The 17,951-nt window shown below is 37.7% G+C and overlaps 2 protein-coding genes across 4 annotated transcripts; one reads left to right on the top strand and one right to left on the bottom strand.

Annotated features, from left to right (window-relative positions):
• Positions 1-8,997: 8,997 nt before the first annotated feature.
• Positions 8,998-12,869, bottom strand: desi1b (desumoylating isopeptidase 1b). 2 transcript variants are annotated; one of them, XM_053511756.1, is made up of 7 exons: positions 12,489-12,869; positions 12,384-12,405; positions 12,235-12,304; positions 11,996-12,105; positions 11,694-11,816; positions 11,439-11,528; positions 8,998-10,169 (listed from the first exon to the last, which is right to left on the bottom strand). In XM_053511756.1, exons 1-7 carry the CDS (start codon positions 12,571-12,573, stop codon positions 10,145-10,147), a joined length of 525 nt encoding a protein of 174 aa, XP_053367731.1. In that variant the 5' UTR covers positions 12,574-12,869; the 3' UTR covers positions 8,998-10,144. The 2 variants fall into 2 exon arrangements, with proteins under 2 accessions (XP_053367731.1, XP_053367733.1); XM_053511758.1 differs by having other exon boundaries at positions 8,998-9,474.
• Positions 12,870-13,024: 155 nt separating this feature from the next.
• xrcc6 (X-ray repair complementing defective repair in Chinese hamster cells 6) lies at positions 13,025-17,444 on the top strand. 2 transcript variants are annotated; one of them, XM_053511754.1, is made up of 12 exons: positions 13,025-13,318; positions 13,450-13,562; positions 13,655-13,796; positions 13,880-14,131; positions 14,212-14,398; positions 14,867-15,053; positions 15,141-15,313; positions 15,433-15,590; positions 15,704-15,833; positions 15,918-16,018; positions 16,774-16,890; positions 16,996-17,444. In XM_053511754.1, the coding sequence occupies exons 1-12, from the start codon at positions 13,249-13,251 to the stop codon at positions 17,193-17,195; spliced, it is 1,830 nt and encodes a 609-aa protein (XP_053367729.1). In that variant the 5' UTR covers positions 13,025-13,248; the 3' UTR covers positions 17,196-17,444. The 2 variants fall into 2 exon arrangements, with proteins under 2 accessions (XP_053367729.1, XP_053367730.1); XM_053511755.1 differs by having other exon boundaries at positions 13,040-13,318; positions 15,141-15,309; positions 15,429-15,590.
• The last annotated feature ends 507 nt before the right edge of the window (positions 17,445-17,951 follow it).

The following is a 17,951-nucleotide window of genomic DNA, read 5'->3' as shown; positions in this document are numbered from 1 at the left end:
CTCATTTGTTATCATGTGACGCTTTGTGTCAAAACAAGAACCGCATGCGTGAAACATGGTACTCGGTGCTCGTAAACTAAGACAATGCTCATTTTTCAAGTCAAAATTTATTAAATATCTATGCTCATCTTGCGGAACACTCGTAAACTGTGCTACTCATAATCCGAGGTTCCACTGTGTGTGTGTGTGTATATATACCTCTATATATATAGAGACTATATATATATAGTCTTAGGCACCCCTTAATAAATAAGGAATTTTGGTGATTTTTTTATTGAAAAGATGTTACCACAGTCTCTCTTGGAAATAGAAAAAATGCACAATATTTTCAGCAAACACTGATGCATACTGTAGTTACTTCTTATGCCATAAATAATAAAAACATTATTGCACCGTGAAAAAGTTTGGGCGACCTAAGAGTTCCAGAGTCTTAGAGATTCTTTTTACAAGGTTTTAGATCTTAATCAGCTTGTTAGATCTGATGCATGGCAACAGCTGTCATTGGTAAATGCCAATTTCAAAGGTTTACAAATACTTTACATTTACATTTACATTTAGGCATTTGGCAGACGCTCTTATCCAGAGCGACTTACATTTTTATCTCATTACTTTGACTCTTCAAACAATGCCCACAATGCAAGAGAAGGCTACAAGAAGATAGCAAAGCGTTGTCAGCTTGCAGTTTCCACAGTGAGAATTATGTAATTAAGAGATGGTTTAGGGGAACTGTGGAGGTCAAGATGAGATCTGGAAGACCAAGGAAACTCACGGAAAGAACTGCTCCTATGCTGGTCAGAAAGATAAATCAAAACCCCTATTTGATTGCAAAAAAATGCAGGAAGGTTTAGTAGACTCAGGAGTGGGGTTGCACCGTTTCACTGTGCAGTGATGCTTGCACAGACAAGACCTTCATGGAAGAGGCAGCAGAAGAAAACCTTACCTGCGGCCCCATCATAAAATCTAACGGCAGAAGTATGCAACAGAAGCCTACAGAAGCCTGGTGTGTTTTGGAAACAAGTGCTGTGGACTGATGAAGTTAAAATAGAACTCTTTAGTCACAATCAGCAAAGGCATGTTTGGAGAAAAAAGGAGCAGCATTTCATTAAAAGAACACCTTGCCAACTTATAAGCATGGGGGTGGATCTATCATCCTTTGGGGTTGTGTTGCAGTCAGTGGCACAGGAAACATTGCACGGGTGGAGGGAAGAATGGATTCCACTATATACCATAGCAAATTCTGAAAGCAAACATCACTCCATCTGTAAAAAAAAGCTGAAGCTGAAAAGAGGATGGCTTCTACAACAAGACAATGTTCCTGAACATACCTCGAAATCCACTATGGAATACCTTAAGAGATGCAAGCTAAAGGTTTTGGAATGGCCATCACAGTCCCCTGATTTAAACATCATTAAAAATGTGTGGGTAGATGTTAAAAGCCTGAAAGATGAGAAAATAATATTACAGAACTAGAAAATCCCGAGTACAAAATTCGAAAGACTTTTAGCTGCTATAAAAAGCGTTTGTAAGCTGTGATAAAGCATAACAAAATTCTTTAATTTTCCATGCCCTCACCTTGAAATTTTGTAGTAAGTCATGCTGTGCCGTGCATTTGTTTGTGTTTTTAGGAGGATTTAGGCATTTTGTAGCAGCATTAGCATTTTGTCTGTGTCTTTCGCATACTCTGTCTAGCCACTGTAAATAATCAAGTTGATTGGTTCTGTTGAGTGACAGGTACAGTATAGCTATGGCCACCTCACAGAAAAAAACAGCACATTCGCCCACAAAAGCGCTAAATGCTGTGATGTAATCTGGCACATAACTGCTCATAATTTCAGTTCCACTTAACATGTTGATGGTAAAGTTGATGTCCCCCTCAAAATACCTCAACAAACAGCCATTAATGTCTGAACTGCTGGCAACAAAAGTGAGTACACCCCCAAATGAAAATGTTCAAACTGTGCCCGGTGTCAATATTTTGTGGGGCCACCATTATTTTCCAGCACTGCCTTAACTCTCTTGGGCATGGAGTTTACTAAAGCTTCACAGGTTGCCACGGGAATACTCTTCCACTCCTCCTTGATCACGTCACGAAGCTGGTGGATGTTAGACACCTTGTGCTTCTCCACCTTCCGTTTGAGGATGCCCCACAGATGCTCAATAGGGTTTAGGTCTGGAGACCTGCTTGGCCAGTCCAGCACCTTTACCCTCAGTTTCTTCAGCAAAGCAGTGGTTGTCTTAGAAGTGTGTTTGGGGTCATTATCATGTTGGAATACTGCTCTTCGAAGGCAGGGGATCATGCTCTTTTTCAGTATGGCACAGTACATGTTGGCATTCATGGTTCCCTCAATGAACTGTAGTTCCCCAGTGCCGGCAGCACTCATGCAGCCCCAAACCATGACACTCCCACCACCATGCTTGACTGTAGGCAAGACACATCTGTCTTTGTACTCCTCACCTGGTCGCCGCCACACACGCTTGACACCATCTGAACCAAATAAGTTTATCTTGGTCTCATCAGACCACAGGATGTGGTTCCAGTATTCCATGTCCTTAGTCTGCTTGTCTTCAGCAAACTGTTTGCGGGCTTTCTTGTGCACCATCTTCTGGGACGACAGCCATGCAGACCAATTTGATGCAGTGTGCGGCATATGGTTTAAGCACTGACAGGCTGGCTCTCCATCCCTTCAACTTCTGCAGCAATGCTGGCAGCACTCACGGGTCTATTTTCAAAAGCAACCTCTGGACATGACGCTGAGCACGTGCACTCAACTTCTTTGGTCTACCATGGCGGGGCCTGTTCTGAGTGGAACCTGTTCTTTTAAACTGCTGTATGGTCTTAGCCACCGTGTTGCAGCTCAGTTTCAGGGTGTTAGGAATCTTCTTATAGCCGAGGCCATCTTTGTGTAGAGCAATAATTCTTTCTTTCAGATCCTCAGAGAATTCTTTGCCATGAGGTGCCATGTTAAACATCTAGTGACCAGTATGAGAGTGTGAGAGCGATAACACCAAATTTAACACACCTGCTCCCCAAGGACACCTGAGACCTTGTAACACTAACAAGTGACATGACAACGGGAAGGGGAAAGGGCTAATTGGGCACAATTTGGGCATTTTCATTTAGAGGTGTACTCACTTTTGTTGCCAGCAGTTCAGACATTAATGGCTGTGTGTTGAGTTATTTTGAGCGGACTTCAACTTTACCCCATTATACAAGCTGTACACTGATTACGTTACATTCTATCAGAGTTTCATATCTTTAGCGTTGTTTCTTGAAAAGATATAATAAAATATTTACAAAAATGTGAGGGGTGTACTCACTTTTGTGAAATACTGTATATATATATATACTGTATATATAATAAGTGTTCCAAATTACATGAAAAAATTTTAACAAAGTCCATCTTCAGCTATTACTACGTGACTTGTTCTCAGAGCTAGATGCTCTACTCACAAAATTCACGCATTCGTTTTACACTTACTCCATTTTCCCACAAGTTTCCCTTTTTTTTCCCTGTATTTTTCTAGTTTTTCTCTCCTTTGCACTTCTCTCATCTTTTCTGATAAGAGACAAGCCATTCTGCATTACCTTGCTGCACTGTGATGAACCCATTGTAGCATGAAATATGGCCATCCTTTGACAGTAACAAAGAGAGAGCAGTGGATTTACTGATAAGGTTAAAGTAAAGAATAGAGAGAGGACTGTTAGAATGAAATGAAAGGAATAAGCAAATTGCCTATTAGACCAAAGGGGTGGAAATACAATTCTGCACGTTCCAGTTGAAGGGGAATTGGTTATTCAATAAAACAATTAGTTATGGATGACAGTGGGAGAAGTGGTTTCTTGCTGCCATATATAATGAGCCTACAAGGTTTTTTTTAGGCATCATGGGCATGTGGATTATCGTTCAGTCATTTACCAGAGGAGAACAGGTGAACATTTTATATATATATATATATATATATATATATATATATATATATATATATGTGTGTGTGTGTGTGTGTGTCTGTGTGTGTGTGTCTGTGTGTAGGGTGGGTGAAAAGTAATTGGGCAAAACAGTCTCTAAATAGACACTTGTAAATAGGATCAGCCGTGAGAGGCAACACATGCAACGTAAACAAAGATGGCCAACCGCTTGACTGTTCAGGAAGCAAGCTAAGATCGAAATGCTGAGATGGTGGCATACAGTGTAAAGGAGGAATGCAGCATTACATCAGGAGACAATAAAAGTTGTCATGCAAAACTGATGACCACAGGCTCGGTAACGGATGCAAGAGGAAGTAACCAGTGCCTACTTTTAAATTGAAAAGGTTTTTTTTGGAAATTTAATTTGAAAATTATAATGAATGAAGTACACATTTTTTTATCTTCTATGCCGCCTAACCTGTTCACAGGGCTCATATATGTGTACACACATGCACTACAATACCTACCTTGTACTTTTACAAAAGTTAAGAGATGTGTTGAAAATGACACTTTAATAAAAAATAGTATAAGTCATAAACTATGGCAACAAAATGTGGATATCTGTACAGAAATACTCCAGTGAGCTGCATGTATTCCTATAGCAGTATCACAACAGCAAAGTCAGTCTCATACTGGAGGGGCGTCTCTGTCATAAGTGACCTTTACAGACTGAAAAGACATGCAAATGCCTGGATGCTCACTGTATTGATTTTAATATTATTATAAGCTGGTCTGGAAATACATTGATCCACTAAGAAAAGCCAAGAATTTCCATATTTTATGTCACTCCTCCAGTTCAAATAGAAACCATTATATTGACTGGTCACACAAGCCAAGGTGCTCAAGAAAAAGGTTTGTTTAGGCTTTAGTTAGAGAGCTAATCAGTTTCAATGTGGCTCACTTAATCATTTCAAACAGTAATGACTTACACATTACTTCATATTTTGACCTGACAATGAGATCATTGTGATGATAAAGTATATAAAATATCTTTACAGAGTATCACAGGTCAAGAGTATAGTAGCAAACATTGTATTATTACAATATTATTATTATTACAATATTATTATTATTATTATCATTATTATTATTATTATTATTACAATAGTTGGATATGTAAAACTTCTTGCAACAGACAAATTATAATATAGCTTTTTTTTAGCTCACAATCTCTGTATTCTGCACAGGTTTGGCTTTACTCCACTCATGGCCACACAAAAACACACCGACCCATGTTCTCACCAAGAAGTAAGATAGCATATTACTTAAAATAACAATTCGGGTAACCGTAAAAACAATAAGCACTGTTAAATCATTCTTTTTTTTTTCCCCTTTGGAATCATCCTTATTATCTCCAGTACATGTCCTCATTAATGCTCTTTGGCTGCATGATCACATATCCTCAAATGCTTCACTGTCAAGTGGAAAGCCCTACCAGAGGTCTGAAGGTTATAAACTGCAAAGGGAGACTAAATCTGGACCAGGACATTCAAAAGGCACACGCCTGTAGACAAACGAATGTACTGACAATGTTTATTCTTACCATCTTTGTTCTGGTTAATGTCTATTAGGCTACACATAAACTATTACAGGAAGCAATTTTCTTAATTTGATATTACTATGATATTCAAAACCTAAATGTAAACGTTGTGTGCAAAATGCAGTAGAAATGTGCATGAAGCTGAGAGATGACTACAAGCTGTATGATTTAGTAATTTCAAGAATCTCAAATGTGTAGCTAAGCTAAGGTGATTTAATAAAGTTTTCAACTACTACTGACAGTGACATGTACTGTAGATGTGGACGAATTGAAGAAGGATGGCTTGAGTCTTGTTCTAAGGAATCTGACAGCAGAAAGAGGTTTAGGAAGACAGAACTCCACTTCAGAGGTACAGAGAAAAAAACACACCCAAAAAGGATTTAAATAGAGCTAAAAATATTCCTGAGTATATAAAGCGTGTCTAGGCATCACATATCAGCACATAATACAGTACCTGAGAATCATAAAAATATATTTCTTCAGTAAGTAGTCAATTCCTTCAAACAGTGCGGTCCATTTTGTTGGAATGTTTAACTGGAAAAATGGACTTCTTCTTTGTCTTTCAGCTGTTCCTTTTCAGGGGTCACCACAGCGAATCATCTGCCTACATCTAATCCTATCCTCTGCATCCTCTTCTCTCACACCAACTAACTTCATGTCCTCTCTCACTGCATCCATAAACCTCCTCTTTGGTCTTCCTCTAGACCTCCTGCCTGGCAGTTCAAACCTCAGCATCCTGCTACCGATATATTCACCATCTCACCTCTGAACATGTCCAAACCACCTCAATCTGGCCTCTCTGACTTTATCTCCAAAACATCTAACATGGGTTGTCCCTTTGATGAACTCATTCTTAATCCTATCCATCCTTGTCACTCCCAAGGAGAACCTCAACATCTTCAGCTCTGCTACCTCCAACTCTGCCTCCTGTCTTTTCTTCAGTGCCACTGTCTCTAAGCCGTAGAGCATTGCAGGTCTCACCACTGTCCTGTACACCTTTCCTTTCATTCTCGCTGATACTCTTTTATCACACACCTCACCTGAAACTTTTCTCCACCCATTCCAACCTGTCTGTACCCACCTTTTCACCTCCTTTTCACACTCTCCGTTGCTCTGGACTGTTGACCCTAAGTACTTAAAGTCCTGCACCTTCTTTACCTCTGCTCCCTGTATCCTCACCGTTCCTTTTGAGGCCCTCTCATTTACACACATGTATTCCGTCTTACTGCGGCTAACCTTCATTCCTCTGCTTTCCAGAGCATACCTCCACCTCTCCAAATTATCTTCCACCTGGTCCCTGCTCTCGCTACAAAGTAGCCATGTCCATGGAGACTCCTGTCTAACCTCATCTGTCATCCTGTCCATCACCAGAGCAAACAAAAAGGGGCTTAGAGACGATCCTTGATGCAGACCCACCTCCACTTTGAACTCTTCTCACACACCTACAGCACATCTCACCACTGTCTTACAGCTTACAGCTCTAACATAGTTCTCTGGCACTCCAGAGTTCCTCAAACAATACCACAGCTCCTCTCTCGGCACCCTGTTGTACGCCTTCTCTAAATCTACAAAGACACAATGCAACTCTTTATTACCTTCTCTGTACTTCTCCACCAGCATCCTCAAAGCAAATACTGCATCTGATGTACTCTTTTAGGCATGAAACCATATTGCTGCTCACAAATGCTCGCCTCTGCCCTTAACCTAGCTTCCACTACTCTTTCCCACAGCTTCATTGTATGGCTCATTAGCTTTATGCCTCTGTAATTGCCACAGCTCTGCACATCTCCCTTGTTCTTAAAGATCGGCACCAATACACTTCTCCTCCATTCTTCTGAAATCCTCTCACTCGCCAAGATCTTGTTAAACAAACTAGTTAGAAACTCTACTGCCACCTCTACTAAGCACTTCCATACCTCCACAGGTATGTCATCAGGACCAACAGCCTTTCCACTCTTCATCCTCTTCAACGCCCTTCTCAACACTTTTACTAATATTTGCTACTTCCTGCTCCACAACAGTCACCTCTTATACTTTTTGTTCTCTTTCATTTTCCTCATTCATCAACTCCTTAAAGTACTCCTTCCATCTTCCCATCACCCTCTTGGCATCTGTCTTTAATCACTCTAACCTGCTGCACATCCTTCCCATCTCTATCTTTCTGCCTCGCCAACCTGTACAGATCCACCTTACCCTCCTTACTATCCAATCTAGCATACAAGTCCTCATATGCTCTTTGTTTGACCTTTGCCACCTCTACCTTCACCTTGCGCTGCATCTCCCTGTACTCCTGTCTACTCTCTTCAGTCCTCTCAGAGTCCCACTTTTTCTTAGCTGGCCTCTTTCCCTGTATACACTCCTGAATTTCCTCGTTCCACCTCCGAGTCTGTTTGTTCACTTTTGCCTTACCCGATGATACACCAAGTACCCTCCTACCTGTCTCCCTGATCACATTGGCTGTAGTTGTCCAGTCAACTGAAAGCACCTCCTGACCACCCATACCCTTTCTCAGCTTCCACCACTTTGTCCTCTGCTCTGCTAATGCATAGCTTAGTATTAGTGCTTATTGTTTAGGACATCAATTTTCTTTCCGTATTTTTGAAATATATTAATGTATTAAAACAGGGTGTTAACCTCAAATACATTTTTTATGTTATTTTTGGTTTTCATAAAAAAAGGTGAAAAACCTACTGGGCCCTAATTGAAAAGCTCTATAAATAAGATTTCTAAAAATTTCTAAAAATTAGTTTTCCTTTGTCTTTGTGGATTTTTTTGCAGATAAAAATGACATTTAATGCTCTTTAAATTATATTTACAACACACTTAAGTATGCAAGAACTAAAGTCATCTGCGGCCAGGATCTGTGGTTTTCCTCCTCACTAACCAAATGCTTCATCTACATGGTCTTTTTTAAAAGAATGTCCACATATTTGACATGCTCCAACCCCACCACTCTATAAAACAAAATGCAGATTAGTTATCAATTTACACAACTAAGACCTCTGAGAAACTATACTTTTAATTGAATACTTTAAATAACTGGTCAGTGGAAAGACCTAAGCTATGGATGTTTAATGGCTTAGTAAATTACATAACACAGGTCCAGTGTGATCTAATTTCTTGTTCTGAGTAACTAGAAGAAATGTATCAGTTTAGACTCAAAATCACTGCAGTTTTAGCTCAGTAAATTTCCTCACAGTTTCCAACTCCAACTGTATAGACTATGTTTTTTCACACGATTTGACTTATGAGATGTCACGTTGTGAGTGAAAGTAGAATTACCTCTCACCTGTTTAAAACAGGAAGTGCCTGAGAGTACAGGAAAAGCCTGAAACTGCTGACATGGTAGATAAAGATCATTGCCCAAAAGGATGATCTATTATATATAGCTCAGACAGGTGACAAAGTTGCTTAGCATGAAGTTGGGCCAACACAAGATCCCAAAACTGTTTTAACATACCTTGACACAGAAACTACACATCTCTAGAACTTTAGAATAACATTTATTGCGAGTTATGGCAGTTATTATACAACTACACAGTAATCACAATATAGTGCTAATTTAAATAAAAAATATTGCATTTATAAATGTCAATGTACGTTTAACTTGGTTTTCCAAGTGTGAAAAGTGTAAAAGTCTGCAGTACTTCTGCCACTTAGTGGCCACTTTTATTGCAACACTAGAATTACCCAAGTCCTTCAAGCAGACAAACAGCATCACAATAAACGGCATTTACATTTCATGACATTCCCCTGTTGTTTAGGGAAGATTATATTGTTAAACAATAACATTATTTTACAAACCACTAAAACCAACTTAATTTAATAAGTATTTCACTTATAATCCAAATTTCCTGTTAATAAAACCTTTGTGGATTTAAAAAAAAAAGTTACAAAACTGAAAAAATTGCATATGTAAAATTAATAAATGTCAACAAAAAAAGTTGGAAAGGATACAATAAATCAACTGGACATGGGCCAAACAGCAATGCAGACAAATGGACAAGAAGTGAATGGAGGTTACCAAGAAAAAGAAAATCAATCAGTAAAGTAATGCCTCTATGGCATAACACATTCATTTACAAAAGTGATCATCAATATGTTCCCATTTGTATTTTATTGTATTTGGTATAAGTATGAATGTAGGCCCACTTTGCACATCACACATTTTACAGACAGTTAAGGCTTTTAGAATTTTTTTATTAATAAAAAAATATTAAAATTCTTATATTTTATTAGCTGTTTTTGTTTTAGAAATTGACAAACTAAACATTTTGCTAATAAAAATAGCACACCTGTGTCAGGAAGACAAAAATATTTGCGATATATTACTCTGCATATTACTCAAAGTATTAATCTAAAGCTTTATTACTCAGAGTATGATTTCACAAAATTTTACACTTCAAGTTCTTGTTTGTGCCTTTTACCACTATTGTAATGCCGCACAGTGTCATATACAGTAGTACATACAGTACGCTGCATAATTTAAAACACAAATAGCAGCCATAAAAGCCAGAATCAGTTCCACAGAAGGTATTTTGAATTTGCTTTGAACAAGGTTGTGTGACTTTCATATGTGACTGCACATCAAATAAAAGTCAACACAAAAGCAGACTTCAAGATCCAGGAAGAATCCACTATGTGTCAAGAACAAGCCTCTGCCTTTACATATAAAACATCAGAACACTTAAGTAAAACATAACTATAATTTATACACACATTTGAGTATTTAAACATTATTAAACAAATTAAAATAATAACATTATCTTATAATATTTCAACAGAATATGATAAAATATTGCTTCACTGTTTATCTCTTTTGCACAATGATTACTGGACTACTTTTTGCACTAATTCCTCAATTATTGCTGCTGTTTTAAGGAATGTTTATGTTTACCCACTACCTCAACACCATATTTTATGTTCTGTTATGTCGTGGTCACTTTGCGCACTGTCACTTTGTTGTTGCTCTTGTTTGCACATTTGCACATGCACATTATGTTGTCTATAAAAATTTTATACTTAGCTAGTTAGTTTTTGTTAATTTATGTTGTAATTTATGTTAGGTCTCTCTGTCCTGTCTCTGCTAGCCAGCTAACTAGGCCTCTTGGTTAGCTAGTTTAGTGTCTGTTAATTTGTGTTGTAAAATTATGTTGCATGTAGCACCATGGTCCTGGAGGAACGTTGTTTCGTTTCACTGTGTACTAACTGTATATGGTTGTAATGACAATAAAGCCTACTTGAACTTGAACTAACCACAGTCAGAGATTTTTCTACACTCCTTATTTATAGTTCCAGTTGGAAGCAACTGACTCATGGATACAAACCAATGAAGCAAAATTTGAGATCCAGAGTAGAGTGTTTTACTTTGTTTATAACACCTTGGGACATTTATTTAGATGTAGATTCTGATGCCCTGGAGCAAACTATTTATTTCTCAGTTAAATTAGCCTCTCTACAATGACAAAATATTTATGTTTCAATATATTTAAATTAAGGGGAGTTTTTGTTACTCAAGTAAAATATACTGTATAAGTTAAACTACATTTAATAATGGAAAATAATGGTAAAATTGGTATGTTTAGGAAAAATGAATTAAATAGAATTAATTACATTACAAACTTAATTTAATTCGTAAAATATACACACAATATTGATATGTAAGGCCAGAATAGTTTTTATGACCTCATATGGTCGTGTCTGTGTGCTCTTTATTATAACTTATCTTTTTAAAGAAACACATTCGAATAAGCAATGGTGTAGAACATGTTTTATAAATAAGAGGGTGTTTTGTAAATAATTTCTTCTATATATGGAGACTTTTGAGACACCTTACATTCTATATGCTATACATGCTGTATATAGTGACCTGATGTAAACCATTTCTGAACCATTCCTTTAACATGGCATTGTTTTTATAACACCGTCTACCTCTGTCCATGGGGTCCATTGAAAGAGTTGTTGGTAGATGGGACAATGGTGACAGATTCAATCAAAGGACGCAGCGTTTGTCCAAAAGGGCTAAGGACAGCAAAAAAATCCATGTTAAATCAATTGTTTCGAGCTACCAGAATTTCTGTCCTAACAATTTCTTCACATTTTCAGTTTTGATATTGCTATCGCTTAGATGGTTTTAATGATTTCTATTAACTTTTCCAGTTACCATGGTTTGTAGTAGAGACTTACGTGGAAAGGACATCAGATGGTAGGTCAGTAATGTATGATGGAATTTTTCTTCCTGTTAAAAACTGGGCTATCTCACTACTGAAAGTGTTACAGTTGTGCTCGAAAAGATGGTATGTCTCTGGTCTGTAAAGAAAGATTTATTCATTTATTTCTTTGTTTTAAGTAGAAGCAAATGCTCTTATATGTGAGTATACGTATGTAATTTACTTCAGATTATTCTTGCTGAATTAGTTTTGCTGAATTATAAGTACATTGTCTAAAACATGCTAAAATTTATAACAGGTGAAACAAGATGGATTTGCCTGAATGTGGACTCCTGAAGGGATGAAAGATATTCTGTAAATATGTCCTTAGAAACTTCTGTGTTTCCCAAATCCACTATGGAATCAGGCTCTCCCAGCAGTGTAGCACCCTGAACAATTCACAAGACAGGACCATGTTTTTTACAACAGAAACTTTGGCTGCTGCATTATAGCTGTGTTGTAAATCTGACAACTAACTTCTTTGTACTTCTTTATGAAGATTGTTTAACAGGTCTTACCGGTGGGCAGTTTGCTATACCCTGTCCTCCAAAGAAATACTCCATTCCATGGATTACAATTGCTGTGTGCCTGGGTTCAAATGACAGTTTTTAATTGAGAAGAACGATAAGGGATCGAGACCTCAGAATGCAGATCTTTAAATACTTACCAAATTCCTTCGAGTTGTTTTCCTGTCAACCAGAAACTACGGGTTAATTTGATACATTGTTTTACAAGTAAAATATAGTTGGTTAGTTTAATCTTGCTAACTCACCTAACAGCATAGGACTCAGCTGGCGAGCAAGTCCCTTTGATATGTCATAAATATAGAGCTTTACATTGTAGGTCTGATCCTCCATCTCTCAGCACGACTTTTAATTTTCCTTCTGTTTTCAAAGTTTAAGAAACCAGGTACATCCGGTTTGAGATGAACTAAACGACACACCACCGCAATGACAAAGCAATAGACTAGCACAACTACAACGCAGAAAATGACAGCTATTTACATCAGGAAACAGAAGCGTAGTCTTGTTCTACCTCCACAACAGTAGGTGGCGATATAAATTGCAATAGTTCGTAAAGATGTGATTTTTTTTTCGCGCACTTTTTATTACGTATCAATGTGTGTAGGACACTGCTTTCGTTTGTAGCAAGTACTAGATTTATTGAAAGTTTAGGTTTAATATATTAAGAAAAATATTTTTGCGCACGTTTGGTTGCATGTCGGCTTCTGTTGCGGTTCATGCTCAAACATGTCCTCCTAAACAGACCACGCCTTTCTGCAATTTTATTGGTTTACGTGTTTCCGTTTTTTTTCGTTGATTGGATAGTTGTGTTGTCACTCAAATGGTAGACGTTTGGACCACTCATCCGGCGCGGGGTTTTTGTGCTTCTGCTTCTGCTGAGACGGAGGAACGGAAGTTACTATTAAGAAGTAGATTCTGTTGTTTATTTAAGGACACTAAGAAAACGTATAAGCAGTTTACCCACTAAATAAAAAAAAAGGAATTTGTTAGGTTACAGGTGGCTAAAAGATGGCTGATTGGGCAGATTACCGTAACGAGGATGACGAGGTTGAGCAGGAAGAAGGAGAAGAACCTGCAGGTATTCACCTATTACTTTTAATGTGGTTAAAGACTTTAAGTTAACAGTTAGGCTTAAGATATTTATCCAGATTGAATTATTTTGTTATCTTATTGTTTAATGTGCAATATTTTCTATTAACATTGTAATAGGAGAATACCGGAGCACTGGACGTGACAGCTTGGTATTCTTAGTGGACGCGTCTAAAGAAATGTTTATTAAGGGTGAAGATGGAGAACCCTCTAACTTTGACATGACAATGCAGGTATACACATATGCCTCCTGAAATTCACACAGTCCTGTTTTGAGCAATATTATGATCACCTACAGTTTTACATTAATCAGTTTTTCTTCTAGTGTGTGCGCAGTGTGTACACCAGTAAAATCATAAGTAGTGACAGAGACCTGGTTGCACTGGTCTTTTATGGGACTGAGCAAAGCAAGAACCCCAGAAATTCTTTTAAACATGTCTACGTTTACCATGATCTAGATTCTCCTGGTAAGTAATAGACACCATGTTTGTATTTGTATAATATTTTTGTCAGAGTAGTCCGTTTATTTTTTAACTCATCTTTGTCTTAGGTGCTCGGCATGTACAGGAAATCGATAAACTGAGAGGTGATGAAGGGTCTCAGCTGGCTGCAGAGACCATGGGCAGTGGAGAGACGTCACTTGGAGATGCTCTGTGGTGCTGTTCAAACTTGTATAGTGACATTAAACTACGACTGTCTCACAAACGTCTCATGATTTTCACCTGCAGAGATGACCCTCATGGCGGAGACGGAATTCGAGACAGACAGGCTCGTACTAAGGCTGATGATCTTAAAGAGACAGGTGAAATTGCAAACTGTTAAACTGTTTGTCCATCTGTTGTTGAATCTGATCCTGATTTAAGTATTTCTCTTTGCTCATAGGAGTGGTTATAGACTTAATGCACCTTACCAAGCCAGGAGGATTTGATGTTTCCCTGTTCTTTAGTGATATTGTAAGCCCCTCTGAGGATGAGAGTGAGCTTGGGCTGCATCTCGAACCCTCTGGGAAACTTGAGGAACTACAGAAGAGGGTCAGGGCTCGAGAGATGCCAAAGAGAGCCCAGAGTAGGTAAGTAAAAACGCTGCAAAACCCAGATGTGTTATGCGTTTGGATAGTTAGGTTTTTAAACCTTGTCTTTGTTTTTAGACAATTTTACTCTGTTGCTGTTTGCTTCTATATACCCAAGATTATGATATAATAATGTTTTTTTTTTTTTTTTATACAAGCACTTGTAAAGTAGTTAGATGTTTGTTTTTTTTTATTCTGGCATAAGTATAATGTTTTAAAGAAACAGTTACAAGCAGATAAAAAATCGTTAAGTATTATAATTAATTTTTTCAACATATGAACAGTAGTATGAAGAAAATTTAGTGGGAATAGTTTTGTTCAGTTTAGTCTACAAATACAGTGACAAATAAATGAGACCCACTCCTAATAAAATCTTTAGAAACAGAGTGACCCATATATTACCCAAAGTTTACTGCCATTGCAAAATTGCCCCACTAATAATATGTTTTTAACCTTTTATTTCCACAGAATTACTTTTTCTTTGGGAGATGATATGAAAGTGGCAGTGGGTGTGTATGTGTTGGCCAGAACAGCCACAAAACCTCCTGCTGTAAAGTTGTACAGAGATACAAATGAGCCAGTTCACACTAAGACCCGTCTTTTCCACACCCAAAATGGAAGCCTGCTTCTGCCCAGTGATACCAAGAAAGCCCAGGTAACTGCAAAAATTGCATTTTTAACACATTATTTGTAATGCACAAACTCATAGTAACACATTTTGGACTTTTTTCGTTATATAAAGGTTTATGGAAACAAACAAATTCTGATGGAGAAAGACGAAGTGGATGAGATTAAAAAGTTTGATAATCCAGGTTTGGTCCTGATGGGGTTTAAGCCAATGGATCGTTTGAAATTACACCATCATATACGACCTGCATTGTTCATATATCCCGAGGAGGAGCAAATTGCAGGCAAGTCCTTGTTTGTTGCATCCTATACAGCTTTTCTTTTAAACCTAAGTGCTTGTTATTGTTTTCTGGCATGATAAAACTTCAGTTCTCAAATTGCATTGTTCCCAACACTCTTCTAGGGAGTTCCTGCGTATTCACAGCTTTGTTGCAAAGATGCAGTGAAAGAAATGTGTTTGCGTTGTGTAAATTCACTTCACGCCGTAACACTCCACCTCGGTTTGTTGCTTTGGTACCGCAAAAAGAAGTGTTGGACAACAGTCAGGGTCAAACTGCACCTTCAGGTTCTAGTTGTGATTTGCTAGCAAAATATTATTCACCATAATTAATATGCACAGTGTCAATATGCATACTGTCAAGATATGAACAGTAACCAGTATGTACTTTGATCATGCAGGTTTTCATGCCATTTTCCTACCCTATGCGGATGATATACGTACTCTGGATGTGCATGAGTGTCCTACAGCCTCTGATGAACAAACTAACAAAATGAAAGAGATTGTGCACAAACTCCGATTTAAATATAGGTATTGTTTTTATTTTTGATGTGTTAATTAATGTGTCTCAAATGTGTCAAAATAATTGATTTTCTGCGTTTTATATGTATATAGGAGTGATGCATTTGAAAATCCAGTTCTTCAGCAGCATTATAGGAATTTAGAGGCCCTAGCTCTGGATATGGTGGCACCTGAAGCCATTGAGGACTTTACAAGTAAGTTTTGTTATCTGGATTATCCCTGAGATGTATCCTCATATATGCCATCTTTTAGAAATTACAGAAACAGGAAATATTTATATAAGAATATAAATTATATAATGTACTCACTGTGGTGGTGTAAGTTCCACATAACCATCACAAGTTTAGGTGTTATATAAGAATATGCAAAGTTTGCAAATAATCTGTGCATCACATGTGTGTCAAACTGTATGAAGAGATCTGCACGGATTGCAGATCAACTATGATTGGTTACACCATTGCATACGCACTCTTGGCACATACTCTAACAGCAACACTCTAACTGTTTACATAGTGCATATGCTCGAAAACATTGAGGAAAAATAATTTTTCCTTTAGACAGCTATGAGTTTCTCCTTTTACCTAAAAACAGGGAGTTAAAACTGTAAGGTTGAACAATGATGAGAGGAAAGTAAAATCAAATACCAATTGAAAAGATGACTTCCAAGCGTTAAATAATTAATAAAATATTAGTCAGGCTGCTTGTTGGTTGAGGAGGCTTGGGGAGCAGTCAGTGTTCCAGTTTATTCCAAATCTGTTCTTTGGGGTTGCAATCAGACTCTGTGCAGGTCACCTTGGACTTCTTGGTTCAACATCCAAAGACTTATTACACAACTCTATCCTTTCTGCTACTGTATGTGGCACCAGTTTGGGCCCATGCATGGATGTTAGAGTCAGTTTTTGCCATATACTAGCCATTTGTAAACTTTAATTTTTTTGTCTGTCCCCAGTGCCCAAGGCAAAAATGATGGATGAGCGACTTGGTCCTCTAGTTCAAGAATTCAAAGATTTGGTCTATCCAGCGGATTACAACCCTGAGGGCAAGCCATCAGCCAAACGCAAACCAGGTGAGGGTTCCTGGATTTTAGAAATGAAATAACTAAATTTGAACTAAATATGAACTGTGTCAGTCATTATTAGACCTGTTGAAGACATTCATTTGTTTTTAACAGCTGAGGCTGGGGGAGGTGTAGACAAAAAGCCAAAAGTTGAGATGTCAGAAGATGAGCTGCGAGCCCATGTGGCAAAAGGAACTTTGGGGAAGCTGACAGTGCCTGTACTCAAAGATGCCTGTAAACAATTCAGAGTACGGACCACAGGCACCAAGAAACAGGAACTCATTGATGCTCTGACTGAAGAGCTTTCTAAATAAATTGCAATAACAATTGTTCTGTAGCTGTCTTGTAGGTGAAAAACTATTGCTATCCTGTAAATGCTGTTGCAGCATTTTAATCGTCATCACACATCGTTTTAGGGCTGTGTAAAGCAGAAAAAACATAAAAGACTCTAATTAAATTGTTTTGCACTGTTTATTTCTATCCTGGAAGTTTGAGTGTCTTTATTGTAAATAAAGGTGCAGTACAACAAAATAAATGCTAAATACATCATCCGAAAGAAACAAGATGTGTAAATGTTTTTTTTTATATGGTCTAAGTAAGGTAAAGTATTATTTTTGCAGGCAATACTTTCACCATCTGCCTTTTTTCAGCTGAGTATTCTCTGTGGTGGACCTAAAAACAGAAGAGTCCCTGGTTCAACCCTGAGCTCAGGTTGCTCTGTGTAGCTTTTTACACATTTTCCTTAGGTTTGCATGGCTATACCTCCATGTTCACTGGTTTGGATTGGCTATCCTACATTGTCCCCATCACCCACCTTATATAGAGTAAGTTCCTCCTTCTGCAACTAAAACGATGTGCCTCTGTATTCTGACACTTTTATATTAAAATCAGAATTTGGTTTTCTTTCTTTTTTTTTCTTTTTTTTTTCTTTTTTTTTTTTTTTTTTTTATTAAAATCAAATGCTCTCCATCATGGCCATCCCCAACCAATCTCTGCACATAATTTTATGCGAACAGAATAGTAGGGTTTTTTCCCCCACATGCTTCAGTTTACTGTTTTTTCTTCCTTGG

Source organism: Clarias gariepinus, chromosome 14 (genome assembly GCF_024256425.1).
Source record: "Clarias gariepinus isolate MV-2021 ecotype Netherlands chromosome 14, CGAR_prim_01v2, whole genome shotgun sequence".
Lineage (NCBI taxonomy): Eukaryota > Metazoa > Chordata > Actinopteri > Siluriformes > Clariidae > Clarias > Clarias gariepinus.
This window is presented reverse-complemented; position numbering and strand designations above follow the sequence as displayed.